General features: G+C 32.2%; 3 protein-coding genes across 9 annotated transcripts in view; 1 reads left to right on the plus strand and 2 right to left on the minus strand.

Annotated features, from left to right (window-relative positions):
* Positions 1 to 4,019: 4,019 nt before the first annotated feature.
* On the minus strand, positions 4,020 to 5,309 carry PSAF (photosystem I subunit F). The gene is made up of 2 exons (XM_022043710.2): positions 4,537 to 5,309; positions 4,020 to 4,158 (listed from the first exon to the last, which is right to left on the minus strand). The coding sequence occupies exon 1, from the start codon at positions 5,221 to 5,223 to the stop codon at positions 4,552 to 4,554; it is 672 nt and encodes a 223-aa protein (XP_021899402.1). The 5' UTR covers positions 5,224 to 5,309; the 3' UTR covers positions 4,020 to 4,158; positions 4,537 to 4,551.
* A 3,974-nt stretch (positions 5,310 to 9,283) lies between these two features.
* LOC110815762 (Cyclin family protein) lies at positions 9,284 to 16,370 on the minus strand. 5 transcript variants are annotated; one of them, XM_088213790.1, is made up of 7 exons: positions 16,214 to 16,370; positions 15,400 to 15,726; positions 14,589 to 14,670; positions 12,206 to 12,340; positions 11,412 to 11,587; positions 11,175 to 11,326; positions 9,284 to 10,706 (listed from the first exon to the last, which is right to left on the minus strand). In XM_088213790.1, the coding sequence occupies exons 2-7, from the start codon at positions 15,624 to 15,626 to the stop codon at positions 9,679 to 9,681; spliced, it is 1,800 nt and encodes a 599-aa protein (XP_088069916.1). In that variant the 5' UTR covers positions 15,627 to 15,726; positions 16,214 to 16,370; the 3' UTR covers positions 9,284 to 9,678. The 5 variants fall into 5 exon arrangements, with proteins under 5 accessions (XP_088069916.1, XP_088069917.1, XP_088069920.1 ...); XM_088213791.1 differs by having other exon boundaries at positions 16,232 to 16,367; XM_088213794.1 differs by having other exon boundaries at positions 15,400 to 15,630; positions 16,214 to 16,362.
* Positions 16,371 to 23,181: 6,811 nt separating this feature from the next.
* Positions 23,182 to 26,063, plus strand: part of MOR1 (ARM repeat superfamily protein) — a 42,692-nt gene continuing 39,810 nt past the window's right edge. Inside the window, exons 1-3 of one of the 3 annotated variants that reach the window (XM_088213797.1) lie at positions 23,182 to 23,524; positions 23,730 to 23,835; positions 23,931 to 24,054. In XM_088213797.1, coding sequence (XP_088069923.1) covers positions 23,365 to 23,524; positions 23,730 to 23,835; positions 23,931 to 24,054 — 390 coding nt within the window. In that variant the 5' untranslated portion in view covers positions 23,182 to 23,364. The remainder of the gene's footprint in view (positions 23,525 to 23,729; positions 23,836 to 23,930; positions 24,055 to 26,063) is intronic. The other 2 variants (XM_088213796.1, XM_088213795.1) reach the window with 2 other exon arrangements.

The following is a 26,063-nucleotide window of genomic DNA, read 5'->3' on the forward strand; positions in this document are numbered from 1 at the left end:
CAAATATCCTAAAATACTCGAAAAACAGCCAAAATGATTTTAAATTTTCCCAAGGCCGGTTTAAGATTTCGACTCGGCGGCTCCGCCGCCTACGGCGGTACCTCTTCTCAATCTAGCCGGTTTCGGCCAGTCCTGTGCGAAAACTTGTAAAATTTGAGGTTATGTAGCATCTATTGGCAGAAAAAGGGAAAACAAGTCGAGACTTACTAGCGGGTAGGGCTTTCGATGTGGCGACTCATGTCGTTCCTCTCTAGAGGTCGGAATTTTTCTTCGATTGTACTACACTAGAAATAAGTGAGGAATTCAATGGTCGGAAAATAGAAGGGAACGAAAAGGGGATTCGAGCTCATCAGAAGGATTTTGGGTTGTGGATACGACGGCTCGACCGAGCTCTGCCATCTGTCTCTGGCTTCTTCTTTGGTTTTTCGGTGCCGATAAGGGTTTAAGGTGGCTTAGAATTGAAATACGAATCAAAAGAGAATATAAAAAACTCACCTTTTGGCGTCAACGAGGGTTCCGATGCGGCAGTGATGATGGTCGGCTTCTCTTCTAGCCGCTCTTTTTCTTCTTCTTCAGCGAGATGGTTGCAGCTAAGGTTAGGGCTTCGGTGGAAGATGAGTTTAAATGTTCCTCATTCCTTCAATCCGGGCCATCCGTTCGAGGATGCGTGACCTAATCTCCACCGTTAGATCCATCTTATTTGGAAAATAAATTAGGACTGCATGATCAAATGCATCAGGACCGTTCAATCGCACGTAAAAGGGAAACGAATCTGGGTCGTTCATGTACGCAGGAGTAAATTTGGATTTTTGGATCAATTGGCACGTGGATAGCCCGGGTGGTTTCCTGCGTGGAAGCATATTCGCGTACCTGCCATGCAGCGCACGAAACTGGCCGCGCTGCTGACGTGGCAGTCCTATGTGGCTACTTTTATACTTTTTTTATTTTTGTCCTAATTTTTTAATTTTTTTTTAATATAAACCATTTTTTATTTTAAATTTAGGCATGATTTTTAAAAATTATTTTCAAATATACAAAAAAATATATATTTTTTAAAACTTTTAGAAAAAAATTAAAAATTAAAAATTTTAAATTTATTATTAATATAATTTTAATTATCCCAAACCTAAATCGCAAGTTTGGGTGCTATATATACATTATAATTAAATATGTATGTTGACATTCGTGATCTATCATTAGAGTTCCTATATGACTACATGAACTATAACAGCGACCCAAAACAAATGTTAATCTTTAGATAATATTGTTGTATATGGAAAGAGTTATAAACCAGATTATAACATTCACAAAAAGGAATGTCAAACAAAGAGTAAAGTTGATAGGAACATTAATATTAATATTCACAAACAAAAAAACACTCTCAATCAATGACCAGATCATATCATTTACGAAACATAGTGTCAAGCCAAGAGCAAAATTGATACAAAAATTAATGTTCGTATTCACAAACCAAACAACATTCTCAGTTAATATTGAATTTAATCGGGTGGGTCACCTATAATGGTTTGGACGTGAAACCCTTTATCGATAGGTGGCGCGCCACTTGAAGCTAAAAAGTGTGTCGTGACGGGTAAACCTGTCCGGAAGAGAAGAGGAGTTAGCCATTGAATCCAAAAATCGGAACCAGCTAAAGGCATCCAGCTTAAAGATGAAATCCAGCCAAGGGCGAGGCAGGAAAGCAACAAAGCCATTTCCTGGGCGTAGCTACTGGGAGAAATGGAAACTGACTGAGGCAGTTGATCCAAAGTTGAAAGGGACGTTTAATGCAGTGGAGATGCAGAGGATGCTTGTGGTGGGACTTTCTTGCTAGCACCCAAATCATGAGAAGAGGCCAACTGTTACAGAGGCTGAAAGGATTAAAAGAGGGAAACTTCTTCTTAGGCTTGCTCCCATAGAGATTTTACCACTTAAAGTTCAAAATCAAAAGATTGTAATTAGTTACCACATTTTTATAAAAAAAAAAAAAGGGAAGAAAATAAGAAGTTACCCACTTAGTGTTCGGTAAAAAAAAAAATACAGAAAAACAAAAAAAAAAGACACAACAGACACAAAAAAGACTCTCTTTCTCTCTCTTTCAAAACTTCTGCTTCTGTGAAAAAGAAGAAGAAGAAGAGATTTTTTGTTAATTTTTCTTCAAAAATTTAGATTTTTACAAGAGGTATTTACGCCGTATAAATTTTCATACAATGTTAACGTGATTGTATGTGTTACTATGCGTATTGATCTTGAAAACTTAGTTAATTAATGTTTATATGTAGATTATATGTTAACCTATGAATTTCTAACAGTTAATAACCTGATCGTAAGAGAAAATATTAAGAATGCGAAAAAAAAAAATATTCACGGACCTTCCATTTCCACGCCGATGAAAATGTTTGAGATCTAAAGCTGTGAGACGAGAGGTTCTGGTTCAAATGGTAGAGAGAGATCCAAAGAGAGCTTTTGGATTTTGGTTCGATTAAGAGGTAAGAGTCTCAGAGCCAAAAGGAAGTGAGACTGTGAAGGTGCCTCGTGTAGTTATGCGTCCATGTTGGTGAGGAGTGTGGAGATTGAAAGAGCCGAGAGGGAGAAGACACGAGAGTTTTTGCATTGTCGACTAAGATGCGATGACCAAGAGGGTGGGTGTTCCGTACTGATGAGGACTGAAGGAGGAAAATGTGTGTTGAGAAAAAAGAGGGTGACCGGACTGAAATTAAGAATTAGAGATTTAGCTTTTAGGTATTATATTAATGTATACATTATATATAACTATAATCTAAATTGAAACCGAACTAGTTTTCGTCCTCATTGAACCGAATTCATTTTCTCTAATTGGTTTGGTTTTGAATCATTTTTTCGATTGGATTCAATTCTGTACACTCCAAATTATGATTATACATGACTGACAATTAATTTTAAATAATAATAATAAAATACTTTAAAAATTAACATTACATAAATTTCACATGAAATTAAAGTAATACATTCTAAATTTAAAATATAATTTTCAACTTTTATATAAAGAATTTTTTATTTTGAGAATAATTTTTATTTCTTCTCCTTTTTTTTTTAAAAAAAAAAAAGCATAATTTCTTTAGTTTTCTTACAGAAAATGGGATTAAAATATTATTTAATTTTAGATTTTGATATAATGATAAGTCTTAACTCTTTCGGCCACTTCCTTCCTTTTATATTAGAGTTGTGAATTCATTGGCATGACATGTTTCAGGCCTCATCTCATTCACACTGCAATTGGGTTTCTTCCAATGAGTTGGATATTCTCGACTACATTCTTGAGAAATTGATGCCAATGAATCTCTCTACCCACTAAAATTCAATCCAAAGGCATATCACATGCACATTTCATTTTCTACATCAACATGGTCTAAATATCACCTAAGATCACAACAACGAATCATATGTTTATTTTAAGCATACTTGACATTTTTATACATATCAATATGATCAACAAGATTTCCATCAATCAAGGCTTGAAAAGTCATTGTATCCGACCTTTCACGACGAATGCACGGATTGCGTCGCTCATTGGGCCTAGGATGGCCCAAGAGGCAGCATTTTGTTGGGCTATGGTCCATAAGATTTCAAACCTTTTTATAAAATAAAAAGTAATGAGTTTTTCATTAACATCACTTTTAGTGGCTTAATTTAAAAATGACGAAATACTTTTTCTTACAATTCTGTTTGTGTTGCCCGCTACAAATCGTAGCATCAGCACCAAAATTACTGAATTAAAACTTAGAATCATAATAATAATTGTTAGATTGGATTCTATTAGTTTAGAACAGAAAAATTATTTAATTAAATCCAATTTCTTTTTCTCTTGTGAAAATTTTCCACTACACTTTCGTTAAGCTCTCCGTCGCTTAATCCAACATCAACTCGTTCTTCTGTATCTATACCATGATGCTATTTTAAAGGGTTTATTTAATATAAATGTTGGTTTTTTGCTTTAGAAGTTTTAACTCATAATTATTTCTAAAAAATCAGACATAAAACAGTTATTCTTTTCAACTTATCTTAATTAAATTAGTGTCTGAAACAAAATATACACTTTTACATATTTAACATACAACAAATCCCCCTCTTCAACTACTTCCATCTCTTCTCGCTTCTTCCTCACCCAAATCCTTCCTTCCACTGCAAAACCAAAATTATTCTCCACAAATTAATCAACCCAAATTATACCAACACTAAGTGTTCATGTTGAATTGGAGTTTTTTTGAAATAGATTCATAATAGGGTCAAAATTTTCTAGTTGGATCTGCAATTTGCAAAGGATTTTTACTAAAATTTGACAACAAAAAACTACATCATTTCTTTTTTTTTTTTCTCTCTCTCTCTCTCTCTCTCTCTCTTTCTATTTAAAAACTATATTCTAGATGAATTTGACTATTTATTTTCTTCAAGTAGAAAACTGTTGACTAATGAATCAAAATTCAAAATCAATTATTGGATATTCAAGAGAAAAACAGATACGGAAATTGAAAAGAGATTCCAGAGAAAAACAGAACAAACCCCATTTTTCAGAGTTTAAACATCCTTGACAACAAGATCGCCATTGACGAACTCTCTGTATGCCGCAACAGGCCAGCTAAATCCCCTGAAGAGCAACCTCGAAGCCAAAGGCACATCAATGATGATCTCCTTCATCGCTGGCTTCTTGTCATCGCTAATCGCAATCAGGTAGCTCCGACCCACCCACCCGATCCAACCCGCAATGTACAGGAACAAAATACCAGGAGTTATGAACTCGCCCCAGTGTCTCTGGTCTCCGTTCACAATCAGGTGCGGTAATCCATCAGATCCGCACAGCAAACCTTGCTTTCCATAATTATCGAACCTCCTCTTCGTCTTCTCGATCGTCGCGTTAATTGCCAAAGCCGGAGCACTGTCGGGTGCGTATAGCTTTAGCGACGACTCGAGTTTCTTGAGCTGCTGCTTCTCGCGCTTGGCGAACTGTTTTGACTCCTTGCATGGGGTGAGTCCGGAGATGTCGGCGACGGCGGGAAGAGGAGCGGAGAGGAGGATGGAGGAGAGTGCGAGAGCAGCTGAGAAAGCCTGAAGCGGCGATGTAGAGGATGTTTTCTCTTGGGTTGTTCCAGAGGAGGAGCAAACAATGGAGGGTCTAAGTTGTTTGGTTGGGGAGTTTAACCTGGGTTTCAAAATGGGTTTAGAGAGATTTGAAGGAATTGTGAGAGACATTGTTGATTTCTGATGAATTGTTTCAGAAGGATTTGGGGAGAGGAAGGAAGAGAGGAGGGAGGGGTTTTAGATTCTGAGAAGAAGAGATTGGTGGTGGGGAAGGAGGATAAGGGCGAAGGAGTAAGAGTGATGACGTGGACGAATTTAATTGGTTTAAAGGTCTGTTTGGCTGGGGAGACAGATTTTCTCTTGTTATCTCTCTTACAGCGGATAAGAGATTTCGTGTGCTCTCCATGAACTCCACTTTTCATTTTTACGCGTGGCTTCGTTGAAAGCTATAACCTACTGAAAATAGAAAGCCAGCCATTTTGTGCCTTTTAAATTAAATTTCGTTTATTAAAATGGGGTTGTATTTCTATAATTTAGATTATGTTATAATAATTGATGTGTATAAATTATTTAAAAAAGTAAATTACAATATTATATTAGAGTCTCATATAATTATTTGTAAATAATGGCTAAAAATGTAAACACCGCATTATACTCACTTTTAACTTTTCGAACACCTTTTTTTTTCCTTTCACCGACTTCACATAATCTTTATAATTTTATACAAGATTTTTATTAAATATTTCAGATTTATTAAAAAATCTGATATGATATAAGAGCATTTGTGATTTCTTTGATCAATCGGTGATGGTGAATGTACGACGAAACTATAAATTATGTGTTATGTACCATTGTTCATTGGATTTTATTGGACAAACAATCATATATACATTTATGAGTTTAGATTTGTCGAAGTTTGAAGAAGTTATTTCCAATCTTTTTAATTTACATTCGAGTGAGAATCTTTCAGTCCAGCATATTTCAATTGTATTCTCAGGTAATAACTTTCATTTTTAGTTTTGTTTGATGCAACTAGCTTTAATTTCTATTAGTAAGTTGAAGTTCGTCGATGGATCTCTTCTTGTTCTAAGTAGAGATAATCCTTTTTATAGTGCATGTGAACGATATAATATTTTAGTCGTTTTTTTAGATAATAAATTATTATCGTCTTTCATAGCATAGAGCGTAATCTGTATAGATTACGCAAAGAATTTATAGAAAGATCTGGATTATCAATTCGCACAAAGTGATATAGTACATGTTTCTGACCTTTAATATGAAATTTGTTTTCTAAATAAGTATATTTTGTTACTGAATATTTCACTCAGACGAAGATTTCATAAGACAAATTCTCAAATTTGAGACATGTTCCTATATATAATTGTGAATCGAGTTGTACATATAATATAGCTAATACAAATAAAAAATATCAGAAAATAAATAAAATAATCTAATTTATTACAGACTGAATAAGTCATTTAGCATATTGAAGTATTAAATTATGTTTATTAAGCCTCTGCCTTCTTTGAATAAGGTCTTTGCATTAGTCTTACAACATGAGCAGAATCTTAATGCATGAATCTCTATTTAATATGAGTGGAATATACTATATTCAAATAAGATTTTTGTTCAACAACAGAGTGACCTGTATTATGATTTTGGAGTTAATATATAAGAATAATGCATAAGCTAATAATAAAAGGTCGACTTTTACACATTTGGATTTGTTGGTCAAACAGTGGATAAATGTTATAAGAAACATGGTTATCCGCCAGATATAAATCAAAGTCAAGGAATATGTCTAGTATCAAGCAAACAAATACTCATTCAACGGAGAATAATTTTACATGAGTTGAATCTTATATGCAATTCAACTCTTAGTGTAATATTTCATATTACCTATCTTTTTCTTTCATCAAAGAACAATATCAGAAGCTCATTGCTATAATTCAACTTTCCACAGCTACAACAAACATATCACAAGTTAATACTCTTACAGCAAGCTTTCAACCTTCTTCATAACCAAGTAATAATTTTTCTTTATTTTTTAGTACCAAAATAAATAATTAGATAATTGATTCTGGGGCTATTTGATCATATAGTTAGTTCCATTAAGATACTTGATTTCTACAGGTAAATAGATAATATTTTTATCAGATTATCTAATTATCAATAGTACTTGTTACACATGTATCATATTTATAAATTTTGATACATTTTATTTTATTTTTATAATTTTGTTAGAAGTTTTATTTTTTTTTTATCACTTGGTAATATACATTTTTTTAAATATATAAAAATATTAAATGACGAATTCCCTAATTTCTTGTAAGTGTGAAAACAAATTGCTTTTAATAAAAAATTATAATGTCTAAGAAAAATCTTTAACTATGTTAAATGCCCTTAAAAGTTCTTTTGTATGATCAAATAACATACAAGAAAATTGTATAAATTTTTATAATAATATTGATCTTTATGGATGTCTCTCCAAATTCATATTTGCTCTTTTACCAAACTAGTAAAAACCTATTTTATCCTAAAAATTCATAAGCTATTGATAAATATCAACAAAAAAGAGATCACAAGAGAAAAGTAATTGTCACACATTGTAACTCTTTTGCATACATAAAATGTATTTAATAAACTACAATATGGATGAGTCGGTCTGAGAACTTAGTTCGAAATGAAAAATTTTAGTAAAGTTTTATTATAGTGCGATAAAAACCAAAAGAGTTAATAAAAATTTCGTGGAATTTACTTTCGAATATCAATGCAACATCTAAATTGGCATAAGGTACTTGATTTCTGCCTCCACTCAATCTTCTCTATCAAAATCAAGTTTACCACCTGAATATAAATGTTAGCTCTGTTGTTTTCATCTTCCAATGATAGTATGATATTCCTTCCTAATCAGCCAAGTGTTTCCCAAGAATATAATCCCTCCTTAATGAATTCAGCCTAAATTCAACTTTGCTCCATTTCCTTTATCTTTTGCTTTTACATGACCTCTTACTTTGTAACTAGCATGACCTTCGACAACAGCCTCATCCCACTATGCCTTAGACTTTTATCTCAGAAATCCCACATATTTAAGTACATGTTTCCAAATCTAAAAGAACATGTTTTAGTTGAATCTAAAAGTAGTATGTTCTAATAGCTTTTGTGGCATACTCAAGATGTGTGCATAAAAATAGGTTAATGCTATAAAACAACCAATCCTAAAGGAGCTTGGATTGTTCCTAGAATCTGACCACATTCATGTAACATATATTCAATTAAAATGTTTATAATAATTATTTTTATTTTATTTTTACAAGATTACAAGTAAATTGTCAAATTAAATAATAATTTTATAGACATTAAGATTACATTAACAGACCCAACTAAAATATTTTATTTTTTATTAGTTACAAGTAAGTTTTCCTATTAAATAATAATTATTTATGCGCAATAAAAATATTTACTATAGACCCAACAAAATGTCTACTAATAATTATTTTTATTTTTATTTTTCAAGAATTACAAGTGAATTTCTATTTAAATGATAGGATCGTTTCTATTTTACAAATTGCAAACATTAGTTTAAAAATACTATTATTTTTTTATTACTGATTATTTCCTATATTATCTGAATTGGCTCTTGTTTTCTTCATTGCTGACACAGTCGTGTGTGTGTGTATAAATATTTTTGACTATACATAATTATATTTGTCTGATTTGCCAAGCAACAGCTCAGTGGTCACACCCTGAAGAGAATGAGGGCTTGACCCTAGATTGGGGAAACCACATTTGCTCCTAGCAGAAAATATATTATGAGTTGGCTGAAATGTAGGTAGCAGAACAAAATACATATACATATATATATATGAGTCAGCTGAAATGCTGATGCTGGTTGGCACTGAACTTTTTCAGCATATAAAAGCTTCCTTTCATCTTTTGTATTTGAAAATCCAGAACTGTGATTATGCAAAAACTGCGTTTATTTGTTAAACATATTTAAACATATGTAAACTTATTCTAAACATAAGATAATAAAGATCCTTTTAAAATAATTAAAATTGACATAAAATATTTGTAATACAACTAAAGCTATACATTTCAAATATTATTAATTTCATTTACTCTATACCCATCCTCTATGTAATGTACTAGAAGAAGTAAATAAAAAGAAAAAAGAAAACAAAATCTAATATAAATAGGTAGAAATCAATTTCAAAATGAACTCCTAGCAGAACTGAAATGGGTACTAAAAAGAATACCCCTTGTTTATATACGGTTCCAAATATAATATAGAGTGAGCACATAGAAAACAAGGAGTCCAGGCCAGGCGCAGGGCAAAAAGATTGATGCAAAAGATAATAATTAGTTGGACTTTAAACAGCACAGCCCTCACCTTGCTGAAACACGACTATCCTCATATCTTACTATTCTTTTATGGTGAAAGACAACTCCATAATATAACTGATTTACTTACACTTTAGCATGTTTGTCCAACTCCAGAGATCATACTGACTATATGTAAAGCCAAGCCCCTCAGTCCAGTAAAATCATACGCCATTTGCCAGTTATCACCATCCAAAAAACTTCAGACTGACAAATTAGAAAATACAATACAGTGCTATCTCGCTAATGATTCTCTTGTGCATGCCTTCTGTGCTCTCTATCACTGTAACTACTCCGAGCCATCTTGTGTCCATCTTCGACTGCATCATGATTGTAATTTGAACCATAATCATGTCGTTTTCTTCCCTCTGATTGCCTATCCAGAGGACTAGCTTTCCTCTTTCGACTGTTTAACCTTGGAGAAGAATCATCTAGCATTTCCCCTTCCTCAGCATTTTCAACTTCATGTCCCCTTGATGGATGCCCCTTCATGCCCACATGGTTTCCATCAATGATTTCTCCATGTTCCTTACCATGGTCTGGGTTGTAACTCTTTGACCAGCTCTGCCTCCTTTCTCGCTTGATTTTCTCATCCTCGACAGCCAATTCAACTCCATCTTCCAACTCTCTTTCAATAAGATCATCTTCATCCATCAAATCTTTCTTCCTGGTCATTTCCCCGCGAGACTTCCTCCTTTTCTCAAGTGCAGCCTTTACCTTATCTTTGTCAATCATTTTTATCGCTTCCTTCGGGGACTGACCAACTGGGCCATCCCGAATATCCACATTTCGACCAACAATGCTGCTGCTAGATTTACGAGGTGCACCATCATCCCTCCACTCTATTGCTTCTGTAGTTTCATTTCTTCCTACAGTCCCTTCTTGGTCTTCTCCCCCAGTTCGCTCCAATCCATGCTTAGATTTATTGTAACCTTCTCTAATATTCTCCTTATGGGCCACCTGTTCAGGATGCTGATTATCTTTAGTGTCTATCTCCATTTTGTGGTCAGTAACCACACTACCTGTCTCCCCACTCCCATTATCGTTGTTTTGAATTTGGATGGCTCCTGATGAACCCACATGATTGTCAACACATGAATGTTCAGGTGCAGCGCGTGAAGATATTTGCCTTGAAGCCTGTTCTTCACTTGCAGCAGTACTTCTCATAGTGGCACGATGAGCTCCATCACTAGCAGCTCCTTCCACTTCACTTCCCTGAGATTGGGGCTGTCGGTTTTGCTCATATAGTTCCAGCATTTGATTGCTAACCTCTGTAGGATATAGCCACAATGATTAAAACCAATGTCCAAAAACATGTAGTGAGTAAAGAAGAAAAGGACAGTCAAGCAAATAATAGAAGCACCAGGGTACATTACTTACCATTCCCTGCCAAGACTTCAGGGAATTTCTAGCCTAACTACACAAATGTAAAATTTCACAGGCTTCACCAGCTTTTCCCAAAGTGACATCAATGACTTTTTACAGATAATACCAATAAGCATCATGGTACACTAGAATTCAGATTATTTAGCTACCATGCAAAAGAGTTAAGGAAATTCCCAAGCCTAATTGGATGGATGTAATACCCTAACAGTCTTCACAGGTTACCCACCATCTTTTCCCAAAGTGACATCATTAATTTTCAAAAAGAATAGCAACAAGCATCTGGTTGGACAGAACTGTGAGATAGACCTGCTAAAAACCAAAAATCTCACTGCAATCAAGAAAGCAGCACTAACCCTCCAACTGGCGAGGAGTAACATCAAATTCTTGCCACCACACCTTCTCACCATCTGATGGAAGCTTCACTTTGAGAAATTTGGCTGCCAGGAAAATTGCACCTGCGGCAATGTGATGGGGCTTAAATTGCAGGCAGAGCGACGTCCTCAGCCTGCAACCCACTCTCCAGCTGTGAAGAAGGCGACGAAAGGAAGAGAGAACTATAAAAGATTGAAGAAAACAGCATCTACACATACCCATCATTAACAAAATTCCAGGCAACTTGAGCAAGAGCATTCTTTGCAACATTGAACTTCTTTATTGCTTCAACAAGGGGTTTATACGGATGATGAACATTGAGATCAAAACCCAAAGTGGCCAGTACAACCCTCTCCCCAAGTAAGATAAGCTCTTTCTGTTGCTCATATACTTCCTGCAGAATACATGAGATCAATTAACAACACGAGACATTAGCAAAGACCAACTGTCTTCACCTTGTGGTCACCTTCAGGCCTCCCCACAAGGGAGACTCGGGTTCAACTCCTCTGTGTGACACCCTGCTCTGCTACAAACTAAAGAATTTATAAAAGCAATAGTTCAAAACATAAAGGAGTCAAGGAAGGTAATGGTATAACTTACCAACAATAAAGTTCTTGGTTAGAGAAAATCAAGAAAAAGCATAACTTAATCAATTTCAAGGGACACAAAGAAAAAAAAGGTCTTGCAGTAATAACCAACAGATACAAATAAATTGCTGCAGTCTTAACTACTTTAGCATCATCATCCAACAGGTATCAAGACCAACAAACTGGAAAGGCTTTTGATATGTGGCTAGCCTCTCACTCTCGAGGTATTAGTAATAATAGTATTCATGCATCAATCCTCACTTAAGAGCCTAACAGGGATTAAAGCCATGTGAGAGTTTTTATGCTCATAGGAATAACAGAGATATGTCTAGATAGAGAGAGAGAAAGATACACAGAAACTTGCCATGAACTTTGATAATATACCCAAAAAAAACACTGGTAAATGACCGTTATATAAAGAATACCTTCTGTTTGATCCTTTGAGCTGCAACAGGATCTTTCTTATGTACTATCTCGTAAGATACGATAATTACATCCTTCAGTGGCCGAGGAGTCTCTTCAACCTTCCCAGCAAGGAACATACAAACAGTTGCAATTGTCTGGAAATTGGAAGAAAAAAATTAGGAAAAAGTACAGATCAACAGTCACCATAATTCAGCACTATTATTTTCTTCTTTGTGCACTCCTCTTTCTAGTTACGTAAGAATCATGAAAACCATCATATCTAAGCCAGTGATTCAAAATTTACGCTCACAGTTTCTATGACTTACACCTACAGCACTTAAGTCATCATTTTCAGGGGTTCCAAGGGCCCTCACTACAACAGGGAGCATGACCAAAACTCTTGTCAATACAGAATAAAATGCAATCATAGAAAGAACATTTTACTTAAATAAAGCATATCAATTTTCATTAGGAATTACATTCAAAAAGAAAAACAATCAACTAAGCAAACTCAAGTTTTAGGAACTCTAATTAAACAGTACTGATACTATATGTAAGGACACAAAACCAACACAGAAAAATGTTGTCTAATGAAGACAACCATTTCTCTTATCAAAGAAAATTGGGACACCCATTTCTAAAATTAAGTCATATAACACAATTGTTCACATCTTGAAAACTTCATTCTCAACCTGCATAACAAGAATAAAAGATTGGAGGAAAAGAAGCGTCAAGTAACTCAAGCTCGATAGCCTAAAGGTATCAAAGAAGATAAGACGACTAAGAGGAAGAAGACAAATAGCTCATTTCATGTCATGCAGTCAATTTCTTGAATTTACAAACAATGAGGATGAATAGTTGCAATATCCTAGTCAAGGAAAAATGGTTAAAAACCTCAAGTTATTCACTCTATCGACTTGCTCGACCTACTGGGTTTTAAGCTATTTAGTCAAGCATACATCTAGCCATGCTTTTTCTTCTCTATCCATGTTATTAAATTAAGAGTGCTTGATCGCGCCTGACAAAAGTTCCAGAATATTGATACACCTCATGGTCAAGTTTTCTCCAAGAAAGAATAACGAGACATGAAATTGAATAAAGTTCATTATTTCTGGCATTGACATACAATAATTTATTTCTAGATTATCATAGATTACGCTGTAATTTTCATATCAGAACAATCAGATATATCTACATTTTTTGGAAATTTTAGTTTTAGGTTTTAATTTCCTTTCACATTTTGTTTTATTGCTCAATGAATAGTTCCATCTCTTAAGGTATGTTACAAATTGACTTGAAGTAGAGAGTCTTCATTCTCTTTGACCACTTGTGCCCTGTGTTCTTCTATTTTTTTCCCCCATTGCCTCTATTCTATTCTTGTTCCCTTCCTTTATTATTGCCCTTTCTCTTATTTCATCCTTATATAAATTTTATAGGAATTATTTATTATTGTAGTGGTACCCAAAATATGTAAATGGTCCCTTGTAAAAAGAAATGAGATGTTAAGCAGCACTATTTGAAGGAAAAGGTCTATGGTTGACCTTTTTTCCTTACAAAAAAAGGATGAGTTTCTTTATTGATTGAATTCATTTAAAGAAGTACCATTTCATGGTTATATTACCTTATAAACAACCACAAAAACATTATCTACAAATTGCAAAATCACAAATAGAACCTACAAGAGAGTTGATCGAAAAATTAAAGAGAAAAGTATCACAATTATATCCCACTTGGTTCAATTCTATTTAATCATTACCTTGATTATTTACTTAATAACTTAATTGATCTTTCTATCTAGAATCTTAACAGCATTTTCACGGTTTAACCACTCCTACTCCCACCTTGAATTCTCTAAAACTTCATCTCAAAGAACATCAAGATGGGAGTAGAGGTAGTTCAAACATAAAAGTTATATTGCAATTGTAGGCTTCTTCCTCATTCCCCATGTCATTCACTTGTAAGAAGAGGAACAATAAAGCTTACGAAATTCTTCTTCCCCTTTTAATTCAATCTAGAATCATTGGCTTAGAATCATTCATATTTTGTTTAAGCACCACACTATGTATAATGAGGTTTTTATTGTTGATCCACTGATATTTCCTCCTTGAGAGGGAGGTAAATATTTAGTACATGGATGGACCCCCTTGGTGAGTTTTAATTTCATTCTCTTTTTTCCTCAACTCCAGCCACATTCTCACACTAAAGACTATAAAGAAGATTATATCATTCTAAGATATGCTATCAAAGAACTCTTCATAGAATTCGATAGCATCTAAACACTCATAACATACTTTACACATGCATTCCTCCCAATAAGCAAGATAAACTCATGAACAATAAATCAAAGATCGAGTTTCAGTAAAACAAAAGTAACATTCACTTCAACTGAGAGTATTAACTCACCCTTCTATCATTCCTGGCATGTGATTGCCGAATGAAAAACCGGTGACAAAATATTATCGCCGAGGCTATTGTTAACTGGGGTCTGCATTGGAAATTATTTCAGTCAATCGTTTTAAGACTAAAATGAAGCTTCTAATATAGTGCGCAAATAGTGTAGATGTGTATATATATTCATATAAAACTGCTTGAAATGAAAAAACTCCTACAAGTTTATCTGCACCTCTCTTGGTGCTATTCTACCACTTATTTCTAAAGAAACTGGATTATAACTCAGTTTATAAAAGCATTTCAAGATTGACCACAAAATATTCTACTAGCACCTCTGGCTCCAGCTTGAGATCATACCATTCCTTCAGTCAAGGTTCCCTCAATGTAATTACTATATGTGTGTCAGCACATAAACTCCTTTTTAGAGTAGTGAACAGTTTTCTTTTAATGGAGTCCGTATATTCTTTTTTCCTATCATCTGGGGGGCATGGAAAGAAGCCATATGCACCATTACGTTCTAGAAGCTTTACAAATCAAGAGACAACCTATATTCCCGGTGGCAGCAATTATAACGTCTATAATAGGTCAAAACTATCTGTCTCACTTTCAAATCAAACAAAGAGACAATGGATGCAACAGAGAACGTAAAGTAAAATTAAGTTTTTAGTCTACCAAGATGGATACTGCATTAAGCGACAAGGTCCTACTAAGAAATTGTAAGCAGAGCAAACTTTAGAAAAAACAACAGGAATAGCTTAGCCAAATTTTGCATATAGCCAAGAAGTAAAATTGGAGTTGATTTGTTGGATTGCTATAAACTTACACTTTGAGCCTCATGCCTAAGTCCTGCAAAAAGGTGCAGTATGACTTGCGAAAATATGTTTCCTTCTTCAAGTCAATGCCGTCCCTCCTGGAAGGCGAACTTTCTTCTATTTCTCTCCTTGTAAAATACCAGCGCGCAACCTCCTCTGGCTTCTCTAGAGAATTTCTAGAAAGGCCACTATCTGACCCCACGTGATGTGAGGATTCTCCGGGCAACAATCCAGCCATTTATCTTGTAAAACAAAACACTAAGATATGGCAAACCCAGATTCAACGCCTATACAAGGAACACGCCTTATTTACTTCATTACTGGGTTATATTATTACCCTGATCAAAATTCACAGTCGCAAAAGATCAAAAACAAGTAAAATAAAACAAACAACTTGACGAATTTTGATATGGCTTACAAATATGTAGTTGCACTAATTTTTCAAGGTCGAAACGACGGAAAATCTAGCTATCTATAATCATTCTTCAAATTTTATCCACAAAACAGCAAGTAAATACTAAAATTTTCATAAGAAAACCTAGGGAGCGCAAGAAAACAACTTTTTAAGACGAACCAAGCAGTCGAAGATTAAAAATACCAAAATCCTTGAATTTAGGCAATAAAATTCATTCTCCATGCGGAAAATCACTGCCTTTTCAAAGCAGCAAACTCTGGTTGCATTCAAAATCGAGCAAAACCAAGATCTGAAACCTAACGTCTTGTAACATTCTAGGGCTTTATTTGATAGAAAGAGAAACGTTAAAGAAAGCGAGCAATGGCTCTTGGAAAAATTAAAGATAAGCGGAGATGTTAAAGAGAGCAAACCTAGCGATGGAAGCAGACCTTCGTTGCTAATGCTCGCCTCTTCTCCTCCTCAGTAGCGCTGTTTCCTTTCTCTATGTGTGGGCTTTTCTTTTTTGTTAATACAGGAAAAAAAAACAATAAGACACGAGTGCTATGAACCCTCAAGAAAAAGAACTCAGCTTCGGATATTTCTTTTTCTGGTTTTTATATATTTCCCTAACATTTCTTTTTTTTTTTTTTAACAATTATCAACCCTATTTTTTTACTCTATTTTTTTATGTAAACCAATTGCAAAACTTAACAATTAATTAATTCATGATAATAATAGATTAAAAATTTTAAACTACTCTTTAGTACTTTGTTACAAAACTACTTTTTTATTATTTAGTACTCCGTAAATAAACAATTGTTAGGCTTTTTTCTAATAAATATATGTAATATATTTGAATTTAAAAATAAAAAAATAGTTATTTTATAAAATGAGCATAAAATTTGGTAACATCTCAATTTATTCTGTTAAGATTAAATGTAAATATAACATATATGTCATGCATTAAACACTTGATGATGTAGCATCTCAATTTAGGAAAAAATAAATTATGTATTTATATGTGGTGTATATTATTGAATAATTTGTTACTAAATACACTTATAGCAACCTCAATTTATTAATTAAATTTTCAAATACATACATATGGTATTTACATTATAAATCATTCAGTTTAAAATTATAAATAAGATTTTTAAAAATTTTTTTTTTCTATAAGTCGAGTTGAATTATTTTTTAATAACATTAATTAGATATGTTATCTATGTTGTATTGTGCGTAAATTTTGCAGTTAATTATTATGCAATACCCACTCCTAAAATTTAGTCCGGAATTAATTTTAAAATTAAAAATATATATATATAAATATAATTTTAAAATTTGTGAAGTTTTATTTAATGTAAAATTAGGAAAAAAAAAAGGTGTAAAATGAAATTGAAAATAATTTTGAGAATAAATGGTAAAAATTTAGGTTCGGAGAGTATTTTTAAAAGAAAAATTAAAAATTAGGGGTCAAAACGTAATTAAAGAAAAATTTGTCATGTAAAACCGCCCAATCAGCAACCGCGACAAACCAAAATGCGCAAGGTGGTAAGGCACGCTAACTCGGTGCAACGCGGGAGGCCATACTGGCAATCTGTGTGCCCGCGATCGGATGACCCAGATGCGTTCCCACACGCATGAATTGTCTAGATTCATTTCATCTTTAAACACGATCGGACGGTTGAGATCAAAAGCGATGAACGGTCCAGATTTATGGGAGACGGGTATAAATATCTTACATCACACAAAATCTAAACCCTAACCGCCAGCCTCCCTCTGGAGAAAGGAGCCGACCGCTACTGCGTCGAAGCCACCTCCGACCGCCAAAAATGTGAAAAAATTTCTATCTGCTCGAAATTTAATTTCGAACACCCCCATGGCCAAATTGGAGCAAAAGAAACGGTAATAAGCCAGAAACCGCAGGTAAAGTCTAGCGGCGGCGCCACGGGAAAAACTAAAAATCAATTCGATGAGCTCATTCCCGATTCTCGTTTTGTGTTATTTTTCTACCACTATATTCACCATTATGTTATCTAACAAGTTGACCAAAGAAAAACACTCAGCTACAAATGTGAGTCGGGGGAGCCACCACACCGAAAAATTTTACCGTCAGTAAGTTTTTATTTTTTTTAACTTTTTTCGGCCAACTGATACCCTATAAGGTATTTTTTTACAGGGATGGATATAAAACTGGCCGAAACTAGCGAAAACTGACCGAAAATAGTCAGCCTGAGGCAAACCACTGCTGTGGGCAGAAAGCACGGCAGTGCTGCCACCCACCGGAGCACGACAGTGTGCTCCGACGGTGCCACCGTCGGAGCATTGCGGTGTCGCTATGCCGAATTTTTGAAATTGACCGAAAAAAATTTTTAACACTGATTTTTGAATTTTTTGGATATTTTTATGTACGTAAAACGTGTTTTAACCTCCGCAAGAAAATTTAAAAAACCCATAGATACCAATAGACGCAGCTAAAAGGTTAGTATTTCAAACACTAATTCGGATAAGAATCTCTCATCTTATTATCTGTTATGGAATTAAACTTTAATTATTAATAATACGATATTTTACGTAATTTAAAAAATTTCGAGAATTAATTACAGGTTATTAATGAAGGCAGAACCGGTTATTTATTATTGTTTGTCCTGTTTAACCGATTGTTTGATTTTACAGCTTTAAATGCATGATAACATATCGAAATTGGTAAAATATTTTAGTTATTTTTTCTTTGATATATGTATTATTTGTCTTGCGTTGATTTACGGTTAAATTGTGAAACTGAAAATTAAATGTATCAAAATTGGTAAAATAATTTAGTTGTTTTTTTCCTTGATGCATGTATTATTTGTCTTGCGTTGATTTACAGTTAAATTGTGAAATTAAAAATTAAACGTAAACAGAAAATCGATGGATTTTATTGGATATCCCAATGTATGAGGACGACTCGTTTCACTCTTATACCGGACAAGATATTGATGGATAATATTTTTGGCATTCATATCGGGCGGAGTATGGGACGACCAGTTAGTCGACAATGTTGAATAATAGTTTACGCGTAGTGGGACATCCCAATGGACCTCCATGGATACCAGTAGACAAATAAAAAAAATAGTTATTATTGCTTACTTGAATATGATATTATGATATTGTTGAGCTATTATCTCTATAGGTCAGTTTTGAAAATATTGTAACGGTAAGTATGTAATAAATGATTTTACTTATGATAAATGAATTTACTTAAATTAAGGGTTCAATTTGTTGTTTTTATGATTTTTACCAATCTTCAGTTTTTGTATCAGTGAGTAGTATAATATTCTTACTGAGTTAGTGTAGCTCACTCATTCATTAACTATTTCAAATCATGATGACCAAAATTCAGATCCCGATCAACAAGGGGGTTGTAAATAGTTCACCACATGAATTCCTTTAAAAGCTAATGAAGGTCATCTTATGATGCTCAGTTGTTTATTTTTCGTTTATTTATTTTATTTTTGTTTGTTATTTTATAATAGACATTCTCGTAATTTTATTGGGTATTTTAAATTATTGTGTAATGAATGTAAATTTTAACTATATTATTCTGCTTTCACATTCAATTCATGTCTTTATTTCATTTTAAGTTTCAGACCGTTACATATTTTACTTAATTATTTTTTAAAATGAATTTTTTAATTAGATTATTAATATAATTTTTATTTAAAAGTATTTTAATTGCACCATTAATAAAAATATAATACGTTTATATTTGAACAAATCATATCATGAGTCTAAAAATACAAACAAATAATGTAAAATCATCAAAAATTATATTATACATTAATATATTATCATTCAAACAATGTCTTATATTTTTTTATTCAGTTAATAAAATTTTAATTTTAATTTTGTATGTTAAACAATTAGTATAATTTATCCTAGATACTTTTAATTTTTATAAAATTTTTAATTAATTAAATTGTAATGATAATATCATTTTAATTATGATAACATTTGCAGTTGCACAATTATAATTAATATGACATAAACATACTTTTTAAATTATGAGTATATTTTTTAATTGAGTTATTTTTGTTTCTATGTAATTTTCAATAGTATTGTGAGATCTAAGTATATATTTTAATTTTAATTAGATAATCAGCATAATTAGTACCTACAGAGTTTTAATTTCAGAAAAAAAAAATAGTTTATCTTCAAATAAATTTTTAATTAATACAATTGCAGAATATGTTATTTCAAGTTATACAATTTTAGTTGTATTAACTTTTTAATTAGACAATTAATTTTGATATGGGGAGCTGTAACAATCTTTACAAGATAACTTTAATTTAACGAGACATGTTTTTAATTAGACAACTATATTTTTAATATGAAAATATAATATAATTTAAATTTGTATTTATTAGCTTCGTTAAAAAGTTAATATTTAATATTATGGTAATCTATGTAATAATGAAATGGTAATATCAATTGTCAACTTCTAGTTTGACTATGGAATATTGACATAGTGGATAATATAACATGACTTACGATTGATTTACTCTTCCAGTGTGTTGGAGAAAATATAGTAAGATACATTATATAAGTTTTTTAAAGAAAATTAGATATTTTTGTAATAAAAGTTTAAAAAGTAATTTTAAAGTGTATTATATTATATTATTAAGATGTTTTAGAAATGTATAAAAAAAATATTATATTTTTATCTATTAAATAGTTAATTAATAATTAAATAGTACATTTAATAGTTAATTGAAGCTTATGAGGAAGGAAGAAGATTTCTTTCTTTATTTTTAAATTTAATTTTAAAAAATTATCTAAAATCTATTAAATAAAAATATTTGTATGTAAAAAAGTCGAGATGAGTCATTTAAAACTTTTTGAAACTATATTTGATATTTTGAAATGTTGTAGATACTTGCTTAAAAATGCATGACTTTTTGTGTGACTTAATTTTATAGATCACAAGCTTTGACACGTTTATCTTAAAAAATAGTTTTTATTTTTTTATTTTTATAAGTATAATATTTAACTTAATTTAGTGAAATTATTTTATTTCACATTTTTTAATATTAATAAATATAGTTTTATTTTAAAACTATATGATATTAAAAACATATATATTTAGTCATACTTAAATTTCAATTGTCATCTTTATGTGCCTAAAAAAATATTATATTCAATGAATTATTATGACACACTTGTTGATTAAAACAATTTTCTATATGTTTAAAAAAATGATTCTTAATAAGAAATGGTGATACATAAATAAATATTTTGTTAAATAAATTTACACTTTAAAAATTCACTGCACATATAAATTTTGGTTTAAAAACAATTTTTGTTAAAAAATAGCAAAGTTACTTATTTTAAGGAAAATAACAATTAAATTTATTTTCAGTTCACCGCACATATAAATTTTGGTTTAAAAATAATTTTTGTTAAAAAATAACAAAGTTACTTATTTTAAGGAAAATAACAATTAAAATTATTTTCAAAAATAATAAATCTTTTAATAAAAAGATACTAAATCTTTAAGTTATATAATTTATATATAAGATAAATAAATTTAAAAATAAGTTTACATTTAGTATTTATTTTGTTAATATTCTTGTTGATACTCATACTATCTTTTATAATTTGTTTTTTACTTTATTCAATTACGATTTATTTGCTATCTCAAAAATATAACTAAATTGATATTGTCAATATCAAAATAAATTTATATCATCGATTAAAATTAACTAATTTCATATAATAATTAGATTCTGTAAAAATTTATTATAATTTTGGTTAGATCATATAACATATTTTGCTGATCACAATTTTTCTACCACCCACATTTATTAATTAACTTTTGCAAGAAAAATTTGAGATTATAAGTAAAATCTCAAGTGGGATTGAGTAAATGACATACGCATAAAATTGATGTTTGAAACTATATAAATAAAGTTTACAGCTTTTCTTATATATTAAATTTATAGATTACATTTAAGGTATACATTGTAATATATTTTATTTATTTATTTGTTTAATTTATTATATAGTGTTTATTATTTTGTTTAAAATTTGGAAGACTAAATCCACATTTCTTTTAAATTGACATGGATACTGAAAATAACTATTTTAATTCTCATAATGGATATGCATGTGTTCATATCTTATAATTTTACTTATAATGTGAATTTGATATAATATATATTTTATATTTTTTTAATTATTAAATGCTAAAAATTTTATGTTGTATTTAATATATTAATGGTAGTAAGTTATACCATATTAGTAAATTTTTGATGCCATATATTGTAACTCTATAATGATTTAATTGTTGTAATTGCGAGCAAAGATCCATCATAGAAAATAATATTTGAAAACAAATAATATTTTGACAGAAATTGGTAGAAGTTTTTGAATTTTTAACAAAATATTAGTTGCATATTGTCATTTATATGAGTAACTTTTTTTTTGGTTATATATCATATTTATATAACTTTAATGTGATAAAATCACAAAAAATTTGTTGCAAGTATTTTTTTAATGAAAATTGACATACTCAATGACTAGTTTATTTATCACAAAATAATATTTGTACTGTAATATTCAATATTACAGTTATTTTTTATTTATATAATTTAAACATTAAATGAAAGAGAGAAATAAGTAAAAAATTGAAACAAATTTGGGTGCAAAATTATTAAATAATGGCAAAATATAATTTTTTTTAAACATCAAATAATTTTTTGTGTTTTATTATTATTAATAAAAATTAAATTAAAAGAGTGTACTATTTTTAACTTACTAAAATTATGAAAAGATATATTTTATTGTAATTGACAATATATGACCTATGTGCTTCAAAGAAAATAGTCAATTAGTAATTTTTTAAAAGTATAATTTTATTTTTATCATGCATAATTTATTTTTTGAAATAATTTTTTATTAAAAAATTTTATACATATAAGTTTTGTTATCACAATTATTTTATATTTAAATAATAATCACACAATCATCAGGGTACATCTAGCAATAATAATATTTTTACACGCTATATAATAAATTTAAAATTTTTGGCTCTAATGTTCTAATGATTTTATCTCTTAATCCGAATTTGAAAAACCCCTCAGCTACTCGCACAGCTCTCGTTTGCGGGACCCGCTTGAGCCCGTAGGATTACACAGCTCAACCACAACGGCGGAGACAAACATCTTCATTCAAACACGCGCCACCTGTAGCAAGTTGATACCCACTTTCACGTGGGCAATTAATTTTGAAATCGCCACATCTCGTCGTCTCATTGGACCGTGACTTCACGTCCCGTTGAGGAAGCGTGGGATTTATACGCTATTGAAACGTACAACTCAAAATACCCCTTCCCCCTCTCTTTCTTGCTTTAATGATGTCGTAAGCAGCGCTCTAGACCCTCGTTTTGTCATTTTGGCTTCTCTCTCTTGCCGGCACTCGGCAGGAAAAAGAAAACAAAGAAAATTTGAAAGGGAAGAGACGCTCTCTCTCTCTATAACTCTGCGTGAAGGTGGAAGAGATCGGTAGATTGTAGTTACCAGGTGAGTCTATAGATTGTAGGTGAGAAATGTCTGAAGAAGAGAAATTGTTGAAGGAGGCTAAGAAACTGCCATGGGAAGATCGGCTATTGCACAAGAACTGGAAGGTGAGGAACGAGGCAAATATCGACTTAGCCGCGGTTTGCGACTCCATTACGGATCCCAAGGACCATCGTCTTCGCGAATTCGGTGAGTGTTCGTTTGAAGTCTTCATTCTTAGGGTTTCTGCATTTGACATTTCCTCGGTTCAGATCTGATTCCCGTTTTTTTCCTTCATCGATCTGATTGCATTTCTTCGTGCATGTAAAATGTGTTGTCGTGCAATGGTTTTCGGTTGATTTGCTTTTCTAGTTTTCGATTTTTCCTCTTCTTTTGATGGCTGTTATGGGGCTAGGTCCGCTGTTCAAGAAGGCGGTGGCGGATTCGAATGCTCCGGTGCAAGAGAAGGCGCTTGATGCATTAATTGCATACTTACGAGCTGCCGATGCTGATGCGGGCAGGTAAAGCTGCTTCTAATTTTGCTTTTCAATCTGCATTTGCTTATTTTTCTTGAATTGTTTTTTTCTTTGCTTATGATTTTGGAATTGATGCGCAGATATGCTAAGGAAGTATGTGATGCCATCGTCGCGAAATGCCTCACTGGCAGGCCAAAGACGGTGGAGAAGGCTCAGGCAGCATTCATGCTATGGGTAGAACTGGAAGCCGTGGACGTTTTCCTGGTATGTTTTCTACTTCCTATGCTTCCTATAATGGTTCGCTTGCTATGGAAAGTTATTTTCCTTCCAGTTGTGTTACATGTTTTACCACTTTCAAGTGGACTTTTCTCGGCAGTCTTTCTAAAGGTGATTCAACATTTGGTTAAACAACGGTAGTACAAAAGGTCGATAAATACTAGAAAACAGTGAAAAGAAATGGAACTCAGTACTACTGATATAAATTGGTGGTTGATGTTGCTAATTGTGGAAGAAATAACTGCCTCACACCTGTTGATTGCATGATCATTAACCGAGATTTGCTAGTTTGAAATTGAATAATCAAGTTTCTTATTGGTTTGCCATTTTCGAATGAACATTTTTCAGGATGCTGTTTAAAGTGATGTAACAGTTTATTAAATCCTGACTCTACAAAAAATGATGAATAATAGAGAAAGAGAAAAGGGAACTTGGAGTGACAGTAATTGATTGGTGGTTAATGTTACTAATTTTGGAAGAAATAGGGAGTAAGATGTGGATGTGATAAGAAATCTAAATGATTGAGAGATTGATGAATATGAGGCATTGCTACATTTACTTTCACTTGTCAATCTTAACGGTAATCATGACCAACCAATATGGAAACTCAAGAAGAAAGGAGAGTTCACAGTCAAGTCCTACTGCAGTTACTTGGTAAGAAATGTAGCTACAGGTGAAACCAGGTATCCGTTTAAGTAGCTGTGGAAGGTGAATGCTCTTCCAAGAATTGTTTTTTTTATATATATGGGAAGAGGGAAGGGAGTATATTTTGACTATTGACAAACTGATGGGAAAGGGAAAATTATGGTGAATAGATATATGCTCTCTATGTAAGAGAGAAGTAGAACCTTGCAATCATATTCTATTGTGGTGCCCTACTGTGTATAAGTTATGGACTATGGTTTATGGGTTACTGGTGATTAGTTTGATTATTGTTGGTTCGGTTAGAGATGAGATTTGGGCATGGGATAGAACTAGTAAGGGGAGAAAAATTGTAGATCTCATTCTGCTTACTATGTTTTGGGTGGTTGGGAAAGAGAGAAATAATAGAGTTTTTGAGGGGGTGGAAGAAAAATTTATTGAAATCAGGGACAAATGGCTGCAATATTTGGGAGCATCGGTTATAGGGTATCCTATTCATGCAATGGAGGATCTTGGGAATTTTATAAGCATACTCAATGATTTGTAAATAATTTTGTATGTGCCTTCCCCTCAGTGCTTGTGAATTAATGATTATATCAAAAGAAAGATGTTACTAATTCTGGAAGGAATGGCCCACTTACAATACAATCTTTAACCAAGATCCTTTGTGCCTAAATAATTAATCACTAATAAGTAAGACTACAGTGTAGCTTGTTGGGTATAAATATGAGAACATTTACAAGAGTTTTTTTTTGAAATAAAAAGTCTAACATATCACTAAATCATAACACCAAAGGGGTGTCATCCATGTTCAAAATTATTTACAAATCAGTTAGTAAGTTAATAAAATCCCAAACTCATCAAAATAAAGAATTGGTTACCCCAACACCAAAGAACCCAACACTTCGAGCCATCTATCTCTAATTCTACCTAGATCCTCTTCTTTTCCTTCAAAAGCTCCCTTATTTCTCTCATTCCACACAATCCAGAATATTGTAAGAGAGATGAGCTCTACATGCTTCATTCTTTTGCTAATTTCTTTCCAAGCCCATAACTCATCCTTGACTGATCCCACCATTGCCAAACAATAGGCACTAGAATTTACAATTTATGTAAAATTAAGTCTAGCTAAAATTCTTAAGGCATGGGACCTTCCTTGGAGTTTCATGAGTTGTATAAAAGGTTTTCACGAAAATCAGTAAAGGAAGGAAAAGCTGAAAATCCAATAATTTAAATATCAGTCTATAGTCTGGTTACACTACAAACATGTATTGAAATATAGACATCTGACTTGCTTTCTTGGCTGGACATGCTACCTTTAAAATGCTCTCAAATATAAGTCAAGGATCCGAATA

This window comes from Carica papaya, chromosome 2 (assembly GCF_054855325.1).
Source record: "Carica papaya isolate Zhongbai chromosome 2, ASM5485532v1, whole genome shotgun sequence".
NCBI classification, from domain to species: domain Eukaryota; kingdom Viridiplantae; phylum Streptophyta; class Magnoliopsida; order Brassicales; family Caricaceae; genus Carica; species Carica papaya.